The sequence below is a fragment of the Sminthopsis crassicaudata genome, chromosome 3, assembly GCF_048593235.1.
Source record: "Sminthopsis crassicaudata isolate SCR6 chromosome 3, ASM4859323v1, whole genome shotgun sequence".
Taxonomy (NCBI): domain Eukaryota; kingdom Metazoa; phylum Chordata; class Mammalia; order Dasyuromorphia; family Dasyuridae; genus Sminthopsis; species Sminthopsis crassicaudata.
This window is the reverse complement of record NC_133619.1, coordinates 340,648,129-340,674,227: the sequence shown is the minus strand read 5'-3', so window position 1 is coordinate 340,674,227 and position 26,099 is coordinate 340,648,129. Positions and strand designations below refer to the sequence as shown.

At 34.6% G+C, this 26,099-nt stretch overlaps 1 protein-coding gene across 1 annotated transcript in view; it reads right to left on the bottom strand.

Moving 5' to 3' along the window:
- Window positions 1-26,099, bottom strand: part of EPHB1 (EPH receptor B1) — a 430,280-nt gene that overhangs the window by 54,870 nt on the left and 349,311 nt on the right. The window contains 4 exon segments of the mRNA XM_074302116.1: window positions 4,132-4,347; window positions 13,112-13,227; window positions 13,230-13,338; window positions 13,340-13,359. Coding sequence (XP_074158217.1) covers window positions 4,132-4,347; window positions 13,112-13,227; window positions 13,230-13,338; window positions 13,340-13,359 — 461 coding nt within the window.

Genomic DNA, 26,099 nt, shown 5'->3' with positions numbered 1-26,099 from the left:
AAGCGAACATCTTTTGGTTAAATGTTAGTCTATAGATAACTTATTTCATTCCAACCCTGAGTCTGAACTACCTGACCATTCTAACTCAGGCTTGGGCTGAAACATGCAAGGACAATTTTTTTAGAAGTCTTTGAGGCAAACAGTACCTGAATTCTAAAAATGACTTCCTAGAGAAGCCTAAAAAAAGATGTGGAAGTGACTGGCCATGTGGACTTGGAAATTAAGGATCATAAAGATTAATAAAGATGGTACATAGTGAAAAAAAATTATGGTTTCCCCATAAACTTCTGAGGGCTACAGGATGTATTTTGAGGGGGGAAAAGCAAGTTAATCACCAGGCACAAGTCTTCAGTATAGAAATTTTAAAAATGTTTGTTGAATTGAATTGGAGACACAAATAGATTCAAGAAAGGATTGGCCTGACTAAGCTATTGGAAATGGGGAAGCATTTCTGAGCTGGAGAGCTTTGTGACAGATCTTTTCAAGACCTGTGGGAGTAGACTGAGCAAACTTGGAGCAACAGTCTGCTGAAGAAGCTCATATCTAGGTTATTTTGCTTGGTAGAGGAGGAAATGACCAAGATAATGACATTTAAAATAGGAAAGAAATTATTTTGGAAATTGGAAGCAAATGGCATTACTAAAAACCCTTTACAAAATTTTTGCAGGTCTTTTTTTTTTTTTTTTTTTTTTTTTTTTTTTGCAAAGTCTGGTGAGAATAGCAGATGGAGTTACAGGCAGAGGTATGCCCTTGAGGGCTGGAAAAGAACTGATTGACTGGTGAACCTAAGAAAAATGACAGAATATACTAAGGAGAGAAGATAGAAAGAATAATCAGTAAGCTTAGATTAAGGAAAAGTTTTTGATTGAAGGATCTATGTTTTTCTTTTAAAGGATATGCAAAGATGGGAAGTACCTGAAAAAATAACCAGATGTGTGAAGAAATTGTGTATCAAAATGACTGATATTCCTTATACTCAGTGAGTGGGAAAGATGCAAAAATAAATAAATAGATAGATAGATAAATTAATTAAGTAATTAAGTGATTAATTAATTAATTGTAAAATTAGAATAAAGGAAGCAAGGTGTGTGTGGAGGATCCAATATATAGGACATTTGGAAATCATCCTTAGAAAATTCTTTAAGATTGAGCATGTGATGTCTGTTGCCCTTCCTATTGCTGTTCATCTTTCATTCTTGAATAGGACCAATGACATCATGGGTGATATCTTGACTTGTATGTGAACTGGATTTAGGTAAGGCAGAGTCAGACAAAGTTATCAGCCTCACTCTAACTTCCTGAGTTATTGAAGTCTAGTGGTAAGACAAAAATCAAGGTGACATTTTCAGTGGCTAACGAAGCTCTAAGCACTCCACAGCACCTAATTCAGCCACTTTCAGGGCTGTTGAAACTGATTATTCTCTTTTCTCCATTGCACTGGGGGAAATTTTCACAGGCTTGGAGTAGAATGGCCCCCTAAATCACCCATGATTCTGAGGCCCATCAATTACTACAACCTTGTTTTGTCCATCTGCCAAGATGGTTTCATTGGGGTATGATTAGGATGTATGAGGTGTTTAGGGGGATAAGCACTTGCTAAGCCCATTTCAGGGCTACTTATCCACTTTTGGTGTCTACTTGCCACCCAACTTTCACCTGTGGCCCCAAGAAACCCTAGTTTGTCCTTTTTTCCTATTGGTTGATTGGTTTGTTGTTCTTTGTTCTCAAAGAAGACCGAAGTGACATGACTATGTCAAAGTCAAATTATAATATGTCCAATTGTGGTTGATCAGACCAAATATCCTTGTATTACCTAATCTCTCCTTACTGTAGGTAGCTATGACTAATTTGCAGAGAAGATAGGAACAGAAATATCATTAACCCACAAAAATCACAAATATAGTCCTTATCTCAATGGAAAAATAAAAGAAACATAATAAAAAAAGGATGGCTCATGTATCAGTCCTTGAAGGAAAGGGGCTAGGTATGTTCACGGAAAAACTGATTAGCACTTTAATATTGAGAAAGCAGTTTGGTATGATTGGATTTAAGCCTACAAGACCTAAGTTTGAATTCTGGCTCTGACAGAACTATGTAACCAAGGGCAATGAAAGAAAAATATGACATTCAAAAATCAGTTATTTCCTAATCTCAATTTACTAGATATGCTTTCGTCTTTGGCAAATTCTATAATATCTCTTAGGTTCACCAAACTGTTAATTATCTTCTGTTCCTTGAGAGATCACCTCTGCTATCATCCCATTTGCTATTCTCACCAGACTTTGGAGCAAAATCTCTACAAAGCTATTGCAATTAATGTTTGGTTAATGCCAATGCCTTCAGATCTCTCATGTTTCTGCCCCCTTCTTTTTCAGTGTGATTTTATGGCCATTTTCTTGTGTACTAAATCAAATGTCCTAGACATTCTCCTGTGTGTCAGTGGGTCCTAAGGCCCTATCTGTGAGACCTTTTTCACAAATATTGCAAAATTCAAGCAGGAGATCCAGTTGACTCAGAATCTCTCCAACAGCTTGATCAGACCAATCCCTTCTTGAGATGTAATGCCTGTTTAAACTCAAATCAATTTAATTCATTTATCTGAAACTCAATTTCCTGTGCTGTAAATTGGGGATTAAAAGGAACTACTCATTATAACTGAGGGTTGTAGTGAGGAGAACACTTTGTAAAATCCTAAAGCACTAACCCTTAAGTACTATATGAATTCAAAACATTATTACTGATATTAAATAAATTGTCCAGCTTATAAAATATCTTCTCTATAGCTGAAGAAGTATATTAACTCCGTTTTCCTACCTTCTCAAAAAAAAAAAAAAACTAAAAAATATATGGGTGTGTGTAATATGTATACATATATGTTATTTATACATATCTGATTATGTTTCTGCATATATGTGTGTGTATGTGCGTATGTGTAAGTGTGTGTGCATATAACATAAATAGGGCAACTGGGTGGTACAGTGGATAAGAGTACTGGGCCTGAAGTCAGAAAGACAAATCTTCCTGAGTTCAAATCTGGCCTCAGACATTAACTAGTTATCCCCTGAACAAGTCACTCAACTCTACTGTGGTTTTCCCATCTGTAAAATAAGCTGGAGAAGGAAGTGGCAAACCAGTCTCTGAAAAGAATATTCCTAGCAACACCAGATGGGGTCATGGAGAGTTGAACACGATTTAAATGACTGGACATACACACGCATGCATACACATACACACATGTGTGTATGTATGTCATATATATGTCATATATATGTGTATGTATGCGTGCGTGTGTATGTCCAGTCATATATATATATGTGTGTGTGTGTGTGTGTGCATATGTATATATATATATATATATATATATATATATATATATATATATATATATATATACATACATATATATTACTTCCCACTCCCAAAATAATGTAAATCTCTTGAAGGGAGGGACTATTTCCCTTTTGTCTTTTTTATTCCAAATCTAACACAGTTCTTGGCACACAATAAGCCATTAAAACACATTTGTTGGTTGAATTGTTGATTAATCTAAATAATTTGGTTGGCTGAAGGTGTGTATGTGGGAAATTCAGAATCTATTTTTGCCTGAAAAATAAAGGTAAATTCAGACAAAAGTAAGTTATAGTTATTCAGGCAATAACATACGTGCAGAATCTAATCTTAATCTAATATGGTTTGATGCCAGTCCTGCCTAGAAGCCAGGAGATGACCTAGGAGATTTCTATAATGTGAGAATCCACTGACATTGTTATGCTATCAGTGGTTAGTTAGAACAGTGTCTCACAGAGATGAGACTAAGGTTCTGAAGCTGGTACCCTTGGGAATCAGTTAATCTTATTCTCTATGAAGCCATAGAACCATGCATCCTTTACTCTCTCTTGCTAGCCATTTTACAAACGTATGCATTGCTAACATGAGGTATTAAATGCCAGATGACTGATTCTCTACAAACCCATAACAAGTTGTGGGAAATACTTCCTCCCCACCCTGTATCCCCCTGAGTATATCTCATTGATGATAGAGTAAGTAGGAGGTGTTGTCTTCATATAAGAAAGTTTAAAATACTATTGTTAATATATTGTTACATTCTCAAGGAATGAAGTGCAGACTCACCAAGGAGCTGGTGTAGGTGGGGTCCGAGGTATCATCCTGTAGGTAGCGGGAGAGGCCAAAGTCAGATACTTTGCACACTAGGTTACTATTGACAAGAATATTCCTAGCAGCCAGGTCCCGGTGCACATAATTCATCTCCGAAAGGTACTTCATACCAGCAGCAATACCCCTGAGCATCCCCACCAGCTGGATCACTGTGAACTGCCCATCATTTTGCTGTAATTAGACATTTTTAAAAAGTACTTAGATCATCATAATAAAAAAAGGAAGCATTTTAGAAATTGTAAAGCTCTTATTCCCTTTATTCCTTATTTCAGACTTCCCCTCAGGCCAAAGAAATAGGTGACATTGATAGAGCTCCTTAAGATAGATAAGAATTATCTCATTTCATCCTCATCACAGTAACAAGTGGGTATTATTAACTCCATGCTGATGATGAGAAAACTGAGACTCAGAGAGATGAATTGACTTATCCAGCTTTTTTCTTAAATCTAGATCCAGCACATATCTCACAATCTAATTCTCCCCCTATTAACTGTCCCTGTGATGCTCATCAATTTCCTCAAGACTCCTCTCATGTTGTTCTTTCTCTGGAATATTCTGCTGTTCAAACCAAAGTTCCTCAACCAGGAGCAGCTAGATGGTAGATTGGATAGAGTACCATCCTTGGAATCAGGTGAACTTGAGTTCAAATCTGGCCTCAGACACTTAACATTTACTAGCTGTGTGACCCTAGATAAGTTATTTAACCCTAATCATCTCAGAAAAAAAAAGAAAGAAATCCCTCACCTTCCTCACCATGTCTTCCTTGACTAATATAATCTAGGCAAGATGAGTCAGTAGTTATGTACTTAGTCCCTCTCAGAGATTTTATATCAATGGATTATCAATTCTGAGCTAGAAAGAACCTGGGAGAGCATTTATGACCACCTCTCCATTTTTTAAAGGTTAAATAATTCTTCTGAGTTCAACAGAGAGCAAGTAGTGTAGTCAATATTTAAGTTCTAGTTCTCTTATTCTAAAGTTCCCATTTTTTCAATTGCTACATAAATTAGTTTGTATTTTTATGTGTCTATTATTTATTCTATTATATTGTATGCTTTTTAGAAAGTTAGTTAATAAATACTTACTAAGCATGACTATATGTGCTGGGGATACAAAGAAAGGCAAAAACGAACAAACAAGAAATAACATTCCTGACCTCTAGAAGCTCAAAGTTTAATGGAAGAAACATGTTGACAGCTATGTATTAACAAGACATATGCAGGATAAATTGGAAATAATCAAAAGAAACCAGATACTAGCATTAAGAGAAATCAGGAAAAGTTTCTGAAGAAGGTAGGATTTTAGATAGGATCTGAAAGAAGTCACAGGGTGACTATGAGGAGGGTCAGCCATGAAGGGCAGCCAGAATAAATTCCCAGATAGCAAAAAAACAGGTGTCCTGAATTTTGGAATATGTATGGGTGGGGTATAGGGTATAGCAGACTGGATAGGTAAAAAGTGGAGGCTAGATTAGGAAGAATTTTGGATAAAAATAGATTTTATATTTGACCTGAAGTCCTAAAGAACCACTGGAGTTTATTGAATAGATGGGTGACATGATTGAATCTGTGCTTTAGGAAGATCCATTTCACAAATAACTAAGGGAAGTACTGGCATGGGCAGAGATTCTAAGCACATAGAGTCTGATTTGCATTTGTGTCACATTTCCCTATACATACTTTTATACATACTCTTTACATAGTGGTCAATAGATAAGATAAATTAACAAAAATGTAGCACCTCTTCTTTCCCCCTATATATGACACCATCATATTCATCATCATCTCTCCATAATCATGCTATAGTATAACAACAGAATATAGTCAAAGATCTCACTAGAGTTAGGACATGAACTCTGGTACTAGTTTTGTCCTTGATTATATGGCCTGACATCTATTTCTTCAACTCTTTGCCTTGTTTTGTTCAGATATAAAAAGGAAAGAATAACATTTGCCTTCAGTGCCATAGTCAGTAAATGGAAGTACTCCTGCTTCTGACAGTATTGGCTGTGTGGATTTAGGTAAATTGTTTCCATGTTCAATGCCTCAGGAAACTTTCTAAGACTGTAAACTGCAAAAATATGCTTGTTCTCATTGGTGAAGGAAGTTTCTCTGCTTAGGAATTCTCAATAGCAATGAAATCATAAGCTCAGACCCTATACCTTCCTTAAAGTCTTAAAGTATAAAGGATGAACATCAAAAATATTGCATCAGTATCAGTTAAGATGTTTGCTTTAAATTATATATACACATATATGCCAATAAACAATGCATTTGAAAATTTCTTATCTCAGAATATATATTCTATATAAAGAATAATTATTGGATTTTTTCTCATTGGTCCATCCTCATCCTTCTCTTCAGTTTTTTCCCCATGCAAATTTTAAAGACATTACTTCTCAACCTGAATTTATGCTACATGTCTTCTATCTAGTTCATATTTTTTATTGTCTCTTCGCTGTAAAACGATGGGAGAAATTGTCATTCAATTGAATAAAAAATAAACCAAAAAGCCTAACTTTTCATTGTTTCCACATGTGATAAAAATGAATTTTCTACTTCAACTTCAATCTTATGCATCTGTAAGCAATGTCTCTCATTTGTTCTCTTAGCATTGTCTATTCTTCTTTTCTGTAATTATTATACTCTACAATGCATTATATTTGTCTGTATAGTTTACTGCTTCTTCTCATTCATCTGTAAAGTCCTCAAGAGCAGAATGTTTCTTTTCTTCTCTGCTGTAGGACTTCCCATAATAGCCACTTAACTACTAACTGTTTGAATGAATGACTGGTTCTGATTCATTGTTTTCCCTGCTCCCTATGACAGTAGACAACATATGGTGGAAATGACCAAGGAAATTACCTTGTGGAAACTTTTGGGGGATTTCAATTGTTTTGTTTTGGGTTTTTTTTTTTTTAATTTTAACAGCTTTGTAAAGGTCCATTTTTGCAAACATATTCAACCATGTTTGCCATGTCTCTGCATCTAACTGCTTTACTCTGGAATAACATATCTCAAATCTTTGGAGAATTGCTTTCTATTTTCTTTCTTTTTTCAAATTAAAATCAATTTCTTATATGGTTTCTGGGGCCAACACAGGCTAGACTGTCAAACAGAAAAGCACTATTGCCTCATATTGCTTCAGACACAAGATGAGATGAAATGAGGACATACAAGGTTGACCCTGAAGTTGCAAGGAACTCCTTCTCTGCAAAAGGCACAGATTTATTGGAAGACTTCCCCAGAGAGGGCTGTCAAAATAGAATTGATGGGGAAGGACATTCTCAGGTGAAGCCCTGACCTCTCAGTCCTACTGGCTCCTCTTTCATGAGATGAAAGCATATCTTGATCTCAGCAGATTGGAATCTATCACCTTCCTATGTTAGGCCATTCAGTGTTATATGAAATAAGGCCTTTATGTTTATAATATTCTGGTTCTTGAGTCAATTCATAAACAATGGAGTAGCCAGAACATATTTATTGAACACTATTTTAGCACTATGAGAGATATTAAGTAAAAATGTGATATTATCATGCCCTTATGCAGTTTTTAATTTATTTAGGAACATAAGACACACATATACAAGAAAAACATATTTTTCACTGTTACATTTAGATTTTACAAATGTATAACAAACTTCCCAAATGGGTAGCATTAATTTTTTAAAAAGGTAAATAAACTATAAAAATTTGTTTTGAAATGCATGAATGAATGATCACCTTTCTGAATATTACTTTGGAAAATAATCTGGAATGGTTGAGTACTTAACACTGTCAATAAATCCATGGATGGATGGATGGGGGTATATCTGAGCAATATACAATTTGAATTTTCTTCCCTATAGTTAATAGTTTTTAAACTGAAATTACTTTCTTTACTTGAATTAGAGCAACTTTCTGATGCTACACTAGCTAGAGATGATATAAGCTTTATAGACCCCTTTTCAAACAATCTGTCCACATGAAACTCATTTTGTTTAAGGAAAAAGCACAGAAAATATTAGAATTGGAAGAAGCTTAGATATCATCTAATCTTCTTTCATCTTTGTACAGACAGAGAAGGGAATGTCCTGAGAAGTTATAATTTGTCCCAGGAGATAGTTATGGTAAGTAGAAGAGTAAAAATTATTATGCAACTCCATTCAGTGGACTTATTTTTCCACATGGGAATGAGATATCTTGGCTTACAGTGGGGATATTTCCATTTTGTCTTGACTAGATAACTCAAAGAGATAAATTCAGTTCTATTTCTCTTTGGATAAGAGACATCAATTGACATAGGGATAGAGAGGTTGCTTATCAAGATATCCTGGCATCTGTTAATCTTCTTTGAACCATTGTTCAAGAATATTTGAAAACTGGTTCGATGATCAGGAGAGGTGTACCAGATTAAATTCCAGAAAGTAAATGTTTAAATATACATTTATTCACTGTAAGATCCAAGCATAGATATTTTAGGAACACAAAATGAACCATTTTAATATACGGACAAATAATTTTATTTTTGTAGTCTCTCTGGAATGTAAAAATCAATGTGAGTGGCCAAAAAAAAAAAAAAAAAAGAGTAGGATCATTTCTGATGTCTTGAATAGATAATTGGCTACATAGGTGTCCCAGAAAGCTGAGTTGGACCTAAAGACACTGCTATCCTTCAATGAAAATAAATATAAGAAAAAGTCAAGAGCTAAAAGGAAGATATGTAACTTAAGAACTAACCCTTTTTCATTTTACTCAGAAATGAAATATCAAATTTATCCTACTCCTCAAAAGACAGGCCCCATAGAACTGAACTGATGACCTACTTTTCAATTTTATCAAGCCCTAGATATATCAATTACTGTTGGTATACTCCAGGGTTTGATATTAAGACTGAAATTGCATTTATGGATTACTTGCCCTCATGCTTTGAAAAGAAAAGATGAGAGATATCCTACTTCTTTCTTAATTGTTTAGCTTATTCCTCTTATTTGTTCTCCTCTTTTTCCTTTTTGTACTTTGTTTTCTGCTTTTCTCTATTTCCATCTTGCTCTTGGATTTCCCACTATTACAAATTAAGCCTTACTTTTACATAGAGGAGAAAAAAGTAAAAAATGTCTCACTGTTCCTGAGCCTAAAGTGAACAATAAGGGTTCTTTTTTTTTTTTGGGGGGGGGGTGTTTTTTGTTATTTTCTGACCTTAGAAAATGGTTCTCTGGAACATGAGGATCTTATAATTTCCGGTTTGTGTGTTTTAGAAAAGCAGAATAAAATCCCAACCAAAAGAAATTGATAAGAAAGGAGATCATAAAACAGTTTCCAAGAATGTTTTGTCTCCCCAAATTCTATTCTAATCATGAAAAAATCAAAATGCGTAAGTCCTTAGATTTGCTTTTATGTACTGCTTTCATTATAAAACAGAGCATACACCAGGTTACTAACCAATGTACAAAAAGAACTGTTCCACACATGTAGGACATCTCTGAGAACAACTGCTTATATGTGTGCAGAGGTGGCTAAAAAGACATGGGAAATGTCCCATAATGTTGCTAGTGGTAAATTATACTTTGATTTGTAGCTACGGTGATAGTTGTTGCTGAGTTTTTTTTGTTTGTTGTTGTTATATGTGTGTGTGTGTGTGTGTGTGTGTGTGTATGTGTGTGTATGTATATATATATATATATATATATATACACATTTGTAATATGTATATATTCCCAAAGATCTCTCCCATTCCTCATGACTGTGAGGCAACTTATATGCTGCTCATGTTTTCCAGCAGGCCACAGTAGCATCACATAATTGGAAGTTAAAGGATGTCCTTAGATTGTTCTCTTCTCCCAACCTTCAGCTATCCACAGAGCAGCTACTTGAGGATTCTGTTGTCATCCATTCTCTACACATGGCTAGCCCAGTGGACTTGCATAACAATGAGTCTTGGTTTAGTGTCAGTGGATTGTCTGGCTCCAATTCAGGACTTCATTATTCCTAATTTTGTTTAAGTTTGCCAGCCATGTTTCAATTCAATTCAATTCAACAACAATAAAAAATAATAATAAATGCCTACCATGTACAAAGCGAGAAGGTAAGTAATGTCTAAGTTGTGCTTTGAAGAGAGCAAGGGATTCTACAGTATGGAGTAGAAAAGGGAATCCATTGAATTTATTGCAAACATGGAGATACGTATTGAAATGCATGGAGGAGGAAGATGAAATCTTTTTATACAAGAACTATCTTTCAAACCATGTCTTGTCAGACATCATGATTATTCCATGGAGTGTCAGATATTGAGTGGGGGTAACATTCTATTTTAATCCTTCACAGGACTGGCCAGTCTCCTAGTTTTATTTCTCTCTCTCTTTATCCACCAGTGCCTCATTAGACAATATACTGCTTGTAGAGCAAAATGTAAAGTCAACTTTTATTTGTAGGTTTTTGTTGTTATTTGGTCAAATTTTGATCCTGTAAGTCAAGTTGACTACAACAGGTTGATTCTTTTCCAGGTTTATTGCTGACTCCATAGCATTTATCTCACACTACAAAGTAGGCCATGATTGACCTAAAGGATAAGATGTGCTTAATAAACATTCAACAACCAACTCTCCAGGGGAAAAAGTAAAATGTACCCACTTTAAGTTTACTTTAAAATTAACCTTTAATTTCAGTCTGCATTATTAACATTTTCTTAAATCTAGACAATCCACAAAATAATTAACTAAGCTCTTTTTTTTTGTAGAATTTGCCAAATTTCAGGGTAGGAGTGCCAATGTTGAAAATTTACCAATCAGCTTTTGTGTGTTGCTTGGAACTGTTACAAGTATACACAGCCCATACTTCAGAGAAAGTCATTCTCACAGTCATTCTTAGCCATTTGCAGGATTCCTGATTTAGACTTACTGAATTGTTAGCATTTCCCATATGCTAGAATCATATCCTGGCAAGAAGTCCTTTATGATATAGAAGAAAGAATACTGGTCTTAAAATTAGAAGGCCTGCCCAGTTGTGCTGTTGTTTAATTAATAAATCAATTAATGAACATGTCTTAGGCACCAATTGTGGGCAAGGCATTAAATTAACTTTGGGGAATTCTGCTCATGATATAAATGAAGCAATGTCTGCTCTTGTAGTATTTATAGTCTAAGGAGGAGACAATGGACACATTTCTAAGTATGTAAACAATAGATACAATATAATTATACTTGAACAGTAGTAGTAGCTTGAGGCATTAGGGAAAATGAGAATACAGGTAGCACTTTAGTGTCTTGAGGGAAATTAGAGATTGGAAGAGGCAGAGGTAAGGAGCCATGAAAATCCCTTTGAGTTTTGGTTTCTTCATCTATGAAGAGAGAGTTAATAATATTTGTACTACATTTTCAGATGATTGTATTAAAAATCAAATGAGATTGTGTATAAAGTATTTTGTGGATGCATTAGCATAATATTAAGCAACAACAATAATAATCATTATTACAAAATTTACAGCATTTTAAAATTTGTAAATAACTCTATGTTATCATTTGGTTCTCACAAAACTCCTCTAAAATGAGAGTGCTATTATCCACTTTTCTTCTTCTTTTTCTCCTCCTCCTCTTCTTCTTTTCCTCCTCTTTCTCCTCCTCCTCCTCCCTTTTTCCACCAACTTCCCCCCTCCCCCCGCTGGGATTAAGTGACTTCCCCAGGGTCGCACAGCTAGGAAGTGTTAAGTGTCTGAGACCAGATTTGAACTCTGGTCCTTCTGAATTCAAGGCTGGTGCTCTATCCACTGTGCCACCTTGCTGCCCCTCCTTCTTTCTTTTTCTTACTTTTTCTTCTATATCTTCTTATGCTAGAAGTTAGCATGCTACTTTAGAAAGGGAAACTACTCCAGATAAGGGAATAGTGCTAGCTTTTTTTTTTTTTTTTCAGATGAAGAAATATTATTTCACCCAAATTAGAAGTAAAAAGGATACACATAGTCCCAATTTCACTGCTGATTTGCATGGGAGGTTCTTCTTCTTTGAATAGTCTGGTGACCCTCTGTTTCAGTTTGCTCATGGAACCATTCTTACCCTTACTTCCACTTTAGCCCTACTGTACCTCAGAACTCTAGTGCTCAAGTGATCCCCAATAAAATAAAATACAAGTGTATGCCATTATGCTTGGTTCAATCTCCATTTTATAGATGACAGGTTCATAGCTCTTAAATGACTTGTTCATGGTCACACAGCTGATAAGTTGCTGAATTTTTTATCCCCCTGTGCTATTTATATGCAAGAATGAACTGAGCAGTATAGGTCATGATTTATGCCACCAATGACAAACTATTCTGATACTACCAAACTGCAATCCTGGAAATGGACTTCTCATGGTAGCTTACTACACGGTCAGAACACAAATCTGCAAATAATGTTGAGACTAAAGTCAGTGGACACAATTTAGAAGTACTGGTGGAATTTTCTACATTTCTTGTGGAGAACAGTTGGAAAATGTGTGTGTTTAGACATTCTATTTTCCCTGTTACTTTCCTTCTAATTTAGGTCATTTCATTTTGCCTAGGCTTAGCTACTGCGTCACTAGATCTTCTTTTATGGTCTATTGGACCTCTTTCTTAGATGATACAAAGATAGGTATACAGTTAGGTCATGTAAGAGATAGAGTGCTGGCCCTGAGTTCAAATTCTGCTTCAGATACTGTCTAGCACAAGTCACTTTAACTTCTCTTCAGTCTCAGTTTCTTCATCTGTAAAATGAGGGTAAAAATACTGTTATCTCTTAGGATTGTTATAAGGATCAAAAGAGATAGCATTTGTCAAACATTCTACAAAACTGAAAGTAACATTTATATAGCATTCTCTTCTTTCTTCTCTTCATCATAGTTATTACTCTTAATTTTATAACAAGTCTGCCAAAAGGATACCTACTTTCCACATGGGTAGTCACTTTATCTTTTACCAAGATGGTCACTAGGCTCATTCTTACCCTGAGGAAGGAGTCCAATGCTCCATTCTCCATAAATTCTGTGATGATCATGACAGGACGGCTCTTGGTCACCACTCCTTCTAGCCGGATTATATTTGGATGATCAAACTGCCCATGATGCTGGCCTCGCTCAGGAAGTCTCGACGCTGCTTTTCTGAGTATCCTGCCTTCAGCGTTTTGATAGCCACATAGATCTCCCTCTTTCCTGGCAGTTTCAGACGTCCTTTTGTACACTTCTCCAAATTCGCCTGCAATGACAAGAATTCAGTTACCATTCTCTTTCTTCTCAGTTTTTTGGAGGCAAGGAAAAGTAACTTACTGAGAATAATAACATTCCAAGTAGAATTTAGATTAAGGTGACAAAGATCAAAATGCTCATTAAAATATAATATCATATCTTATCTTTTCCCATTAAACATACAGAAGAAAAACCAAAATAAATTCTCTATTTCTGCTATTATATAAGTTTCCTGTAACCAAAATATAATTTCAAAATATTAATTTTAATTTTATTACATTTGCTTTTTTACTTCAGTATTTCAATTGCATAATAGAAATGCAATAATCATTTTCCTTTTGTTTGGTACTATCTACATTCTTAGTGGAGATTGAACCAGAACTGTCCAGGATCATTGCTATTATTTTCAGGTATTGTAGCTCACTGAATAAATGATGCTAAGCAATATTCAAGCATTAGATTAAAAGGGATTCAACATAGTTACAGTGAAATTAGCTACAGGAAAAACCATATTGTTTCTACTTAAAGATGTTGCTGTTCTCTGTTCAAATATGCTCTATACACTATTTTGTTTGGCTACTTTGTAACTGCAAAGAGTAGTTCTGTACCAGATCCTATGTGTGACAGTAATTAAATGGCTATTCAATATAAAACTCTCAATATAAAAGTCTAGCTTCAAAAGTCCAAGTTCTACTTTTCAGAAGGATAGCCTGGTGGGGAAAAAACCTTACTCTGATGAGAAAAAAAAAAAACAATAATAGAGTACAGTATAGGCAAATATAGGGATGTGTTCTATTGTTTTTTTTTTTTGTTCTCTCATTAACTTAACAGTTATATAATGTATTCATAATTCTGGGAAGAAGCCACTCTCCTTTACTAAGTTAGAAGTTATCAGGTTTCTTACTATAGGGGAAATCATAGGATGGAAAGAAATGGATTGCAATGACTTTGTGTATAAAAACTGAACAGAGATATTTAGATCATCAACATGCCCTGGGAAGGTTTTGATTTCCCCAAAAGATTCAAATTGAATAATGTTACTTAAAAAGCTTGGATTTAATCATAGTTCAATATTGGTTATAAAAGTACCAAATGGTACTGTGAATTCCAATTGCACTTGTTTTCTGTTGGGCAATATGATAGATCCTTAAAACTGGAGAAAGTATCAACAACAACAAACAAAAAACAATAATTTTAGAGACTACTTGACTAATCTTTCACCTATTGTAGCAATCTCCTCTGCAACATTTTTGGACAGGTAGTTATTCAGTGCATACTTATATAATTTAAGTGATAGAGAACTCACTTCACTCTATTTTAGATAATTCTAAATGTTATAAAAGTTGCTTTTTAAAAAAAATGTTAAATCATTATACCACTACTACCACCTCACAAATAAATTTCCCCAAACTATTTTTGTTTGGTCCTTTTGAATTACACAGAAAAAGTCTGTATCCTCTCTTCCACATGATGACTCTTCAAATACTTGAAGGAAGCTGTCAGTTCAACTCTGAGATGTTTCTTATCTAGGTTAAACAAGCCCACTTTCTTTGACCATTTCTCACATGACAAATAGAAGGTTGTGCTCAATGTTTTATTCAGGATTTTTTTTTTTAACAAAACAATCCCTTGTCTCAAAGAACTTAAATTTTATTGGATAGTAGCTAAGGTCTCATAAATATTTTAAAACGTTTTTGTACCCAATTATCTCATTGGCTCAAACTAGGATTTTAATCAAAACCACAAGGCTTTTTTTTCATATAAAATATTTTTAAAAACTTCTCTTTCTATCTATATGGACATTTTGTTTTTAAATTTAAGTTCAGGATTTTAATTTATTCTTATCAATTATAATTTTTATTACTTATTATCCATCATTACAGTATGTTTAGATTTCTTAAAATTGATTTTGTAATTTGAAGTATTAGCTCTTTTTTCTCCTCCTCTTACTCTTCTTTTTCTTCTTGTTTTTCTTCTTCATCATCTTGTTCTTATCGTTATCCTCCTCCTTCTTTCCCCCCCCTCTTCTCCTTCTCTTTCTCCTTCTCCTTTTCTTTGTCTTCCTCTTCTGCCTCTTCTTCTTTGTCATCATCAGGGTCTCTGTCAGAATTCCAGCTGCAAAGTTTTCAACTCCAGAAGAATGAGAGAATCAGAATTTTACTTCATAGTGCATCTAGTTCAACTCAGAGCCAAAAATGAATCTCTACCAAAACAGACCTGGTAAGTGATCATTGAGTCTTTGTTAAAATAACATTAGCCAAGGGAAACCTATTATCTTGGAGACAGAGTACTCCATGTATGAATATTTCTAATTGTTAGGAAATTTTTGTGACATTAGCATAAAATTTCCCTCATTGTTCCTTCACTCCACTGCCTCAATTCTATTCTCTAAAAATCTAATCTCTCTTCTACATGATAGACCCTTATTCATATACTTGAAAAGAGCCACCATGTTCCTCCTAAGGCTTTTCTTCTTTAGGCCAAATTTTCCCCAGTCCTTGCCATTGACCTGTATAGAGCATAGAACTAACTTACTCTCTTCTTTTCTTGGCTGTATTGCTTGTCCTCTTTGGATGCTTTCCAGTTATCCAGCACTTTTCTTTAACTATGGAACATAGAATATAAATGAATGATCCTGGTACTGAAAGGACTTTCATCTGATCCCCAAGAGAGTTACCTATGCACCTAACAAAATAACAATAATATAATCTAATATTTATATAGAGATTACATTGTAGGCACTATACTAAGCATTTTACATATATTAGCTCATTTGATTCTCACAGTAACCCTGTGGGATTTTTTCTTATTATTCCCATTTATAGATGAGGAAACTGAGGTAAACAGTGGTTAATTGACTCGCCCAGATCATCCTGATTTCAAGGCTAACACTCTATTCTCCATGTCATCTAGCTGACCCAAAGAAAGGTACATGATGGTACATACCTGTCACTTCTGCTATTTCTAGCAATCTATTTCTAGAAAGTTAAGGGGAAGTATTCATTTATAATTTAAATACAAGGTATCCCAAAAGTTTTCAACATTAATAGCTTAAAAATATACTAAGTCTTTTGGGATATCCTGTATAATCAGTGTTTAATTTATATCTCCATAGTTGAAATTCCCATGTACTGTGATTTCCAAGTCCAAGATGGACATTTTAGCTCAGTTGTCATGGTGGTAATATTGTCATGGACACTGAAATTTTCATTAAATATTAACTTCCTTAAATGTTTGTTACATGGAAGCAGTGTGCAAACACATCATGACTGGAAAATAGTTTGCTGATAAAGTAAAAAAAGTCTATAAATATATCCATTTAATTTCCAATGACTTGCCTTTTTCCAGTCCCAGAACATTTAGAGTGACCAAAGAAATGACAATGTTTGTCCTTACTTTATTTTATTAATTGTAATTAATTAAACAGGACATCAAGATCTCTGTCTCTAATCGACTTATAATCTAACACACTTGTTTTCCTTGACCACTAAGTTTTCAAGATCAGCATTAATAAGGTTGAATTTCCCTCCTCCTTTTCAAGTAGTTTTCTTACAATTAAGGAACACCTGAACCAAGTGACAAGAAATATTTTCCTTCTTTTGATCTGAATTAGCAGATATTCACTTTTCAAGATCCTGATAACTATTTTGAAAATTCCAACAAAATAGATTTAGAACCTAACATTAGAAAAATTTTATTTTAGATGATACTTAACAAATGAACTTTAAAAAAAAAACTAGTTACAAATTTTTTGTCTTTCTCATTAGCTTTAGCTCAATTGCATCTTAATCTCAATATCATACTAATCTCAATCATAATAATCAATTGTTCTCAGCCACATAAAGCTAAACCAGATTTTCATCTTCATATTTGACTGATTAGAAAATAAATCTACTTTACTTTAAATTCTATCTTACAGAAAAATTCTTACTGACACACCCCTTCCATATTTCCCCACTGGTTTGTTGTCTAAAAAAGCCCTCAAAAGTGTGTGGTTTATGGGTATTTCAGATTAACAAACTATTCCTTTATGTGATGTCTTTCATACGCACTCAGGTGGTGAAGTGACTCCTGTAGATTTTAGCTCCTTCCAAAAGATCTTTTTAATTCACTAGAATCATACAATATCAGCAGTAGAAAGAACAAAAGAAAACAATATAGTCCAATTCTTACTTGAAAAGGAGCTTCCTTCCAATATTCCCAACAAGTAGTCATACCTAGCTATAGTGATGGGGAGCTCAATATTTACAAAGGCAGCCTATTTTACTTTTAGGAATCATCTCATTGTTAAGTATTGTTTATATAGCCACAGTCTATCTCTATGTACTTTCACACAATATCTGGTGCAATTAAATTCAAAAGATAATTTATTACACACTTCATGTCTATGTTTTACACACACACATACACAATTTGAATCTGTATAGGGTTTGTTTTAAGTTTAAAAAATACCCATCCATCATGTCATTTAATCTTCATTATAGTCCTATAGGGAATGGTGGGTCTGTATTACTATTTCCATTCAACAAATTAATTACTAACATCTAAATGATCAGGTAGGTTACAGTGGATTGACATGGAGTCTAAATCTGGCTCCAAACAATTACTAGCTGTGTGACCCTGAGCAAGTCATGTAGCCCTGTTTGCTTCAGTTTTCTTATTAGTAAAGGGAAATGAAGAAAGGAATGGCAAAATATTTTTGCAAGAAAATCCAAATAAGGTCATGGACAACTGAAATGTTTCAATGACAACAACAAAACAAATAATGCTTTAAGGCTCACAAAACATTTAACAAATATTATTTCATTTTATCTTTATCAAACTCTAGGAGGTAGGTGCTATTATTATCATACCCATTTGATCGATGGGATAACTGAGGCAGACAGAAGTTAGATGACTTGTTTAGTTACATAGTCAGTGTCTGAAGTGAAGCTTAAATTTATATCTTTGTAGAGGACTAAAACACTGAAAAGGTATACTTGTATCTGAGACACCAGAGCACTTAAGGCTAATTACCTATTTGATGTCAGATAATGGTTCTATACATACATATATATATATATATATATATATATATATATATATATATATATATATATATATATATATATATATATATATATATGTGTGTGTGTGTGTGTGTGTGTGTGTGTGTGTGTGTGTATACATATACACACATATATATATATACATATATATGTATATATACGTATATATACATGATATATATACATACATATATATGTACATATATAGATAGATAGACAGATAGATAGATAGATAGATAGATAGATAGATAGATAGATAGATGAGATGGTGATGTGATGGCTCTCCTCAACATTGGTGCTTGCTGACAGTGTGTGATGCTGAGGTAATCAGAGGAAAGGATTGGAGGGCTGAGGGAGAGGGTCAGAGTTGCTCTGCCAAAAGATGAGGAGAAAGATTTTCAGGCTCTAGACTTCAGAATCCAGGATTCATCTTTGGCAAGCCTCCTGCCAGCTTGCCTACCTCCTTCACTTCTCCCCCTATAGGCCAAGGACTTTGATTGATCCTGACTCTGACTGATCCTGAGGCCCTCCAGAGAATTGACCAGGCATTATATATCTTCTTTATCCTAGGAGTAGGATGGGGACAGAGAAAAGCAGAAATGTCTGGCCCATGGGCCTTATTATTTGTTAAGGCCATCACAGGAAATGATGAGCTGACAGCTAGATACAATCACCTCCTACTGCTTGAGGCAAACAAGTTGATAATTTTGGATGGTCCCCAAATAATGTTATAAATATCAAAATGGTCCTTAATAGAAAAAAAGCTTCCCCCCCTTACTGTAGGTCAAGCATTTTATCCACAATGCCACTAGAAAGTGAATTCTAGGGACTAATGTGGAGCACAAAATTGTTGGCAAAGGTTAGATTAAAATCATTCTTTCATGTCCTCTATGAGAAAGAGGGGAAAAACAAATTAAGCCTCATTCCTAATTATAGAAATAAAACATTTTAAAAAGGAAACATGTAATTTGAATTGAAATTAAAATAGGTTGCATTGGCCTAACAGGTACATTAATTACAATTCACATTTGTAGGGTATTTTGACATTTAAAAACAGCCTTATGGGATAAGTCATATAACTATGACCCTATTTTTAGATAATGAAGTTAAATTGTGATAAGTCATGTGCTCATGATCACAAAGTTAATAAGTTTCTTAGGTAGTATTTTAATGATGGTTTCCTGGATCCCCATGCAAAACTTTTTACATGACATTTTATTGCCTCTCCAGACAAAACTATCATTGATGTGGTAGCAAGATCCAGATGATGAGAAACATCTGGTTGATTGGATAACTTTCATTTGTTTTATCTAGATGCTTGATGTTGTCAAATAAATGTTGATTTATTGATGATACTTGTCAACATGATGTTGGATTAAACATTTTCTTTGACACTGCTTTCCCACCCCTTACCAGAGATGGAGTTAGGTACTTATGGCTTTATTGATATAGGGAACTTTTAATGGGACAACCTGGAATCTAAGAGAATTGGCTAGAACTCTAAGAATCAAATGACTTGCCCTTTGTCTCATACTCACATCTTCTTGATCTTAAAATCAGCTTCGTGGTCTACTACATCATGTCTTCTTCCTGTCCTGTTCTCTCCAAGTATATATAATTAAACAGAAAAAAATAAGGCTTGAATTGTCCTTGTGGGGATATATAGGAGCAAGTAAGGAATTAATTAAGATATGGGGCGGCTAGATGGCATAGTGGATAGAGTATTGAGGCTGGAATCAAGAAGACATCTTCCTGAGTTCAAATCTGGTCTCAGACACATACTAGTTGTGTGATTCTGAGCAAGTCATTTGACTTGGCTTGCTTCAGTTTTCTCATTTGTAAAGTGAGCTAAGGAAGGAAATGGCAAGCTACTCCAATATCTTTAACAAAAAAAGCCAAATGGGGTCACAAATAATCAGACATGACTGAAAAAAAAACTGAAAGAAGAAATAAAGGAGGGTTCTAGGGTAGGGACTCATCATATATTAGAAAAAAGAAGTTAATTAAGGAGTAAATTTCCATTGAAGAATCTGGTCCTTCTTTCAATATCCACATAAGGACAGAAATTATCAAAAGTATTATTGATTAATAAGTAAAGAAATATTTCAATAAAGTACAATATTCTAATATCAAATTCTAATATCTATTAGGAAATCTTGGGCTGTAAGTGAATTCATTTATATGGATTAATATCATATACTCAACAACATTCACTATGACTAGTTATTCTTTGCTAGAAAATATAAAAGGTTATTTTGTTCCTTGTTTCTTCTTTTACAATTATGAGTACTTTACTTGACTACTCCTTCAAATTATTGCCCTCTTTTTTTTTTTTTTTTTTTTTGGTCTTCCTCACTTCTCAACATTGAGGTATCTTAATTGTATGAATTTCCTTATCTCTAGTCTTTTCTTGATACTTTCCAATATGGCATCCGTCCTCCACTCTAATAGTTTATCACCCAATAAAATGTATTTTTTCTTTAGACTTTTCATCTTTCTTGGATTCTTTGGGGAGACTAATGAACATTTTTCACAACTATCCCTCCATTATTTACAGAAGCTCAAAACCTAAGTTATTTTTACCTTAATTGTTTACTTTATCCTCCACAACAAATCAGTTGCCAAAACCTGTACCTCTTCATTGTTATCTATGTTTTTTTTTTAACTTTGGATTTTCACTGGCATCAAGCTAGTTCAGAGTCTTTACACATAGCCTCTTAACTAGTCTTTGATCCTTTATCTTGTCCATTCTCTAAACTACTCTTCACATTATGCAGTTAGCAAAATATGCCTAATATTTATTCCTCCTTACTCTTTTGCCCCTGAACTATCAATGACTCCTTATTGCCTACTAAAAAACACATGTACGCACACACACACACACACACACACACACACACATATATATATATATATATATATATATATATATATATATATATATATATATATATATATATATATATATATATATATATATGTATATAAACACACAGCATATAAATACTTATCCAGATATTCAGTCTTTCCATTTTCTGGCTCTAACATATCTTTCCAATGTTGTCTCATAATATTCCTCTTTAAGGACTTATTTTTCCTTTGTAGACATTTTGTTCTCCAGCAGATAGATGATGTGATATGAATAGTACTAGACTTGGAGCAAGGAAGGTAAAATCTAACTTCACATATTTGCTACTAGCTGTTTGACCCTGGACAAATCATTTAACCTTTTTTCTCCTTCAGTTATCTTAGTGGAAAAATTGGGATAATAATAAAACCTAATCAGAGTAGTGATAAAGATTAAATGATATAATATTTATAAATTGTTTAGTACAGTGCATGGCACATAGTAGCCACAATATAAATGCTTTTTTTGTTGTTACTTACTTAGACCAGTGCTTGACACATGATAAATATTTAATAAATTGTGTTGCTTTCTCTCCCTTTCTCTATTCTCCTTCTGTTCTTTATAGTCTTACCCACACTATCCTGCATACCTGGAATGCCCTCACACAACTCTATTTTGGAATTCCTCTCTTCATTCAAGGACAAAATCCAGGTTCCATATTCTTTAAGAAAGCTTTTCTATATTTCTCACTACACTATCTTCATCTTTCAATTTCTTGGCATTTTCCCTGGTCCTTGTTGCTTTGTCCCTGATATCAAAAGAATCCTACCCACTCTTGCACTTACTCTGCCATAAGGTCATAGGTTCAGAGCTGGAAGGGATATTAGAGGTCATTTAGTTCAATCTCCTCATTTTGGAGATAAGAAAATCAAGAACAGTTAAATCATTTGTTCAAAATTCCTCAGGCAATAAGTGACTGAGCTATGATTCAAACCCAGTTTTTCTTGAAGAAATTCAGCACCATCTCTGTTATATTCTCCATTTTGGTTACTGACAGTAGCTACTGTGTTATTCTAAGTTGGTGCATTTGTACAATGGTCCAGGGCCTTTTAGTCTCTTGGATGCAGGAAACAGTGTTAACTCTTAGCCCCTATCAGGCCTTGCAGATCTTATTTGGAGTTCTAGGTGGGCTAGTTTCCTGAGGTACAATTATACATGTTACTTGTCCACACTATATGAGAACAATAATAAAAGCCACATGGCAATAATACAAATTACAAAATCCTTATATCCTCTTTTTTTCTTAGTGTGAATATACCAGTGTATATGACATCAATAATCACTGTATTCAGAAACAAAGAATGTGGGACTGTGTTTCTGTTCTTTGAGAAGTGTAATCAAGCTGGTACAGTGATGAGATTTTGAGCCTGAGTGAGTGGGAGAAATAATATTATCAACAGAATGGGGATATTTGAAGGACAAGCCTTTTTCTGTTCTTATATTCTTATAATTAGAGTCAAAAGGGACAGTTGAGATCATCTAATCCACCCCTCTCATTTTATAGATAATAATAGCTAACATATATTCATATTGTGCTTTAAAGTTTGCAAAATTCTAAGGATGAGAGACTAAGTGATTTACACAAGGTCGGTCACACAGGTAATAACCAGCATAGCTGGGGTTCAAATGAAGGCTTTCTAATTTCAGATCTTGAGTTTATTATTTTTTAAAACCTTACTGGGTTTCTGAATAGCCCTTTTCTAACTACACTTGACTTTATCCCTAACCTTGACTCAAAATTTATTTGTTTAAATTCTGCCCTTCCTATCACCTAAGATTTTTTTCATTCATTTCTTCTTTTGCCACATTTGATACTCGGATCTCCTTGAGTTATCTCTATCATTCATTTTGTCTACTACTGTTTTGAATGACAGCATTGTTGGCTCATGGGATGTTTATGTAACCTCACAGACCACCTAGTCCAATTCCTTAATTTGAATAATAATGAAATAATTCTGAAGATTTGAAATGACTTGCCTGAGATTACATATGGAGCAGTTGATGGAGGCAGGATTTGAACCCATATCCTTTGACTTCAGAGTCAATGACTTTCCCCTGTGTTACTCTTCCATGAAAGATCAAGAATGAGAAAGTTGCCCCACTGGAGATTCCTACTGTTGAACCTCAACTAGACTCAGCTTTTTTGGTCCATCCTTTGATTCTTCCCATGTTGATTCTTCAAATGTACAACTCCAAAAGTTGTCAGGAAGCAGGGCAAAGGGTGAAAAGCCTGAGGGTTTTGATGATGATGGCAGATGGCAGCAGACATCATTCCACAAAACAAAGGTGTGACGTGGGACTTTGTTGCAGAATCTGGTAGAGAAGAAAATACCCTGGCCTGGAAGTCAGAAGACCAGGATTTGAAGGACAACTTTGTCACTCTAATTCTGGGCAATTTTGGGTAAGTCACATAACTTCTCTGGGTCTCAGATTCTTCATCTATAAAACCTTAAGTTTGGACAAGCTTCCTTCTAGCCCCAAATCCTAAGAATCTCATTAAGAAATTTTCTTTGATTAAAACATAGACTAATTCAATAAACTAGTACAATAGACTAGTACAATAGACTAGTACATAGAGTTTGATTGGTCAAGTAGTTTTAGACACATCATTAAATATTTTAGAGCTTTAGCTTCTTCACATTGAAACTGAGGGGGGAGAGGGGTGGTATAGTGGAGTAGGGAATGCCTAAGGTCTCTTCTAGGTAGCACAGAGCATAGAGTTCCAGGGCTGAAGTCAGAAAGACTCATCTTCCTCATTGTGTGACTCAGTTTCTTTAACTGTATTATGAGCTTCAGAAGGAAATGGCAAACTGCCAAGAAAATTTCAACTGGAGTCCCAAAGAGTCAGAACACTGGAAAAATAATGAACAAAGGTGTCTTCTAGGTCTAAAATTCTGAGACTTTTTCATTTTCTATGTTTTTTTTTCTTGCACTTAATCATATACTGTCATGCATTATAACTTATCAGAGGATCATGAATTTAGCATTGGAAAGGACCATAGGGATCATATAGTCCATTTTCTCCATACTGTAAATAAGAAAATAGGGTCACTAGAGAGATGAAGTGACTGGTCCAAGATTACACAGGTAAGTTAATGGCAGAATTACTTAAGCATGACTTCAGTTATCTCTAGCTTAGATCCTGGTTTTCAGGAATTTTGCTTGCTATTTATCTTGAACTTTCTATGAGTAAGATTGGCCTGATGAAATATAGAAATTCTTCCTAATATCTAACCTTCATCTCCCTGCTATATATTTAATACATTTCCTATTCTATCCTCTTCTGGAAATGGGATTAGATCATCACTACCATTTTTAAAATAAGTCTTCATCATATGCTAAATTCTTTTTTGTTTGCTTGACCCTTTGTCTTCCATGGAATTTACTCTCTAAGTTATAATGATTTGTATTTTTCTCCATTTCCTCTATTTTCATAAAAATTAATATAATCTATAAAAAGTTAATATAAAAGTCAGCCTACCTTCCTTCTTTCCCCCTTCTCTCTCCTTTCTCCCCTTTCTCCCTTTCCTCCTCCTCCTCTTCTTCTTTTTTCTTCCTTTTTTTCTTTCTTGTTGTTGTTGTTGTTGTTGTTGTTGTTGTTGTTGTTGTTGTTCTTCTTCTTCTTCTTCTTCTTCTTCTTCTTCTTCTTCTTCTTCTTCTTCTTCTTCTTCTTCTTCTTCTTCTTCTTCTTCTTCTTCTTCTTCTTCTTCTTCTTCTTCTTCTTCTTCTTCTTCTTCTTCTTCTTCTTCTTCTTCTTCTTCTCCTTCTCCTTCTCCTTCTCCTTCTCCTCCTCCTCCTCCTCCTTCATCTTCTTCTCCTTCTCCTTCTCCTTCTCCTTCTCCTTCTCCTTCTCCTTCTCCTTCTCCTTCTCCTTCTCCTTCTCCTTCTCCTTCTCCTTCTCCTTCTCCTTCTCCTTCTCCTTCTCCTTCTCCTTCTCCTTCTCCTTCTCCTTCTCCTTCTCCTTCTCCTTCTCCTTCTCCTTCTCCTTCTTCTTCTTCTTCTTCTTCTTCTTCTTCTTCTTCTTCTTCTTCTTCTTCTTCTTCTTCTTCTTCTTCTTCTTCCCCCTCCTTATCCTTTTCCTCTTCATCCTCCTCTTCCTCTTTCTGTTTATCTTATTTCTATCTCTTGACTTCACAAATGTCAAGGATTTCTAGTATGAAATTTGCATTTACTGATGCACACAGACAACCTCTAGTGTCAAAGAATGGGTGCAATGAGAGCTTGGAGGCTTGTCCTTGATCCTGCAATAACAGGTCTTCTTGATTCCAAATTGGCTTTCTAGCCACTCTAACCCCAACAACCTTTTTTGAACTTTTTCTGGATTTTACTATAATGATATACTACTTTCCATTAGGTGCCAGAAGATTTGGTGGCTTCCTGCATCCCAATTTTGTTCAAAATCCATGGTGAGTAAAATGGAACCTCACCACTCACTATAATCTTTTTTCTCAATCTACTCAATTGTTATTTCTCTGCACAACCTTCACTGGAAGTTCTTTTACTGTGGAATTAGAAGAAGAAAAGCAAAGCTCTGATTGAGTAGGCAAAATATAAAAGTATGAAAAGGAAACCACGAAAAGCAATTTTCAAGTCAGGAGTTTCATCTCCTTTATTTTTGGAGCTATGGGAAATTATGCCAACTGAATGAATATTACTAGGAAAAATGGCTCAGAGATGTTTGTTGAATTAGATGGGTGGTTAATTTACTAGTAGGGGGTAGCAAATACTAAATGTATAGAGGACTATTTTATTGGATGCCATGTGGTCTTTTAAAGATCTCAGCCACCCAAACCA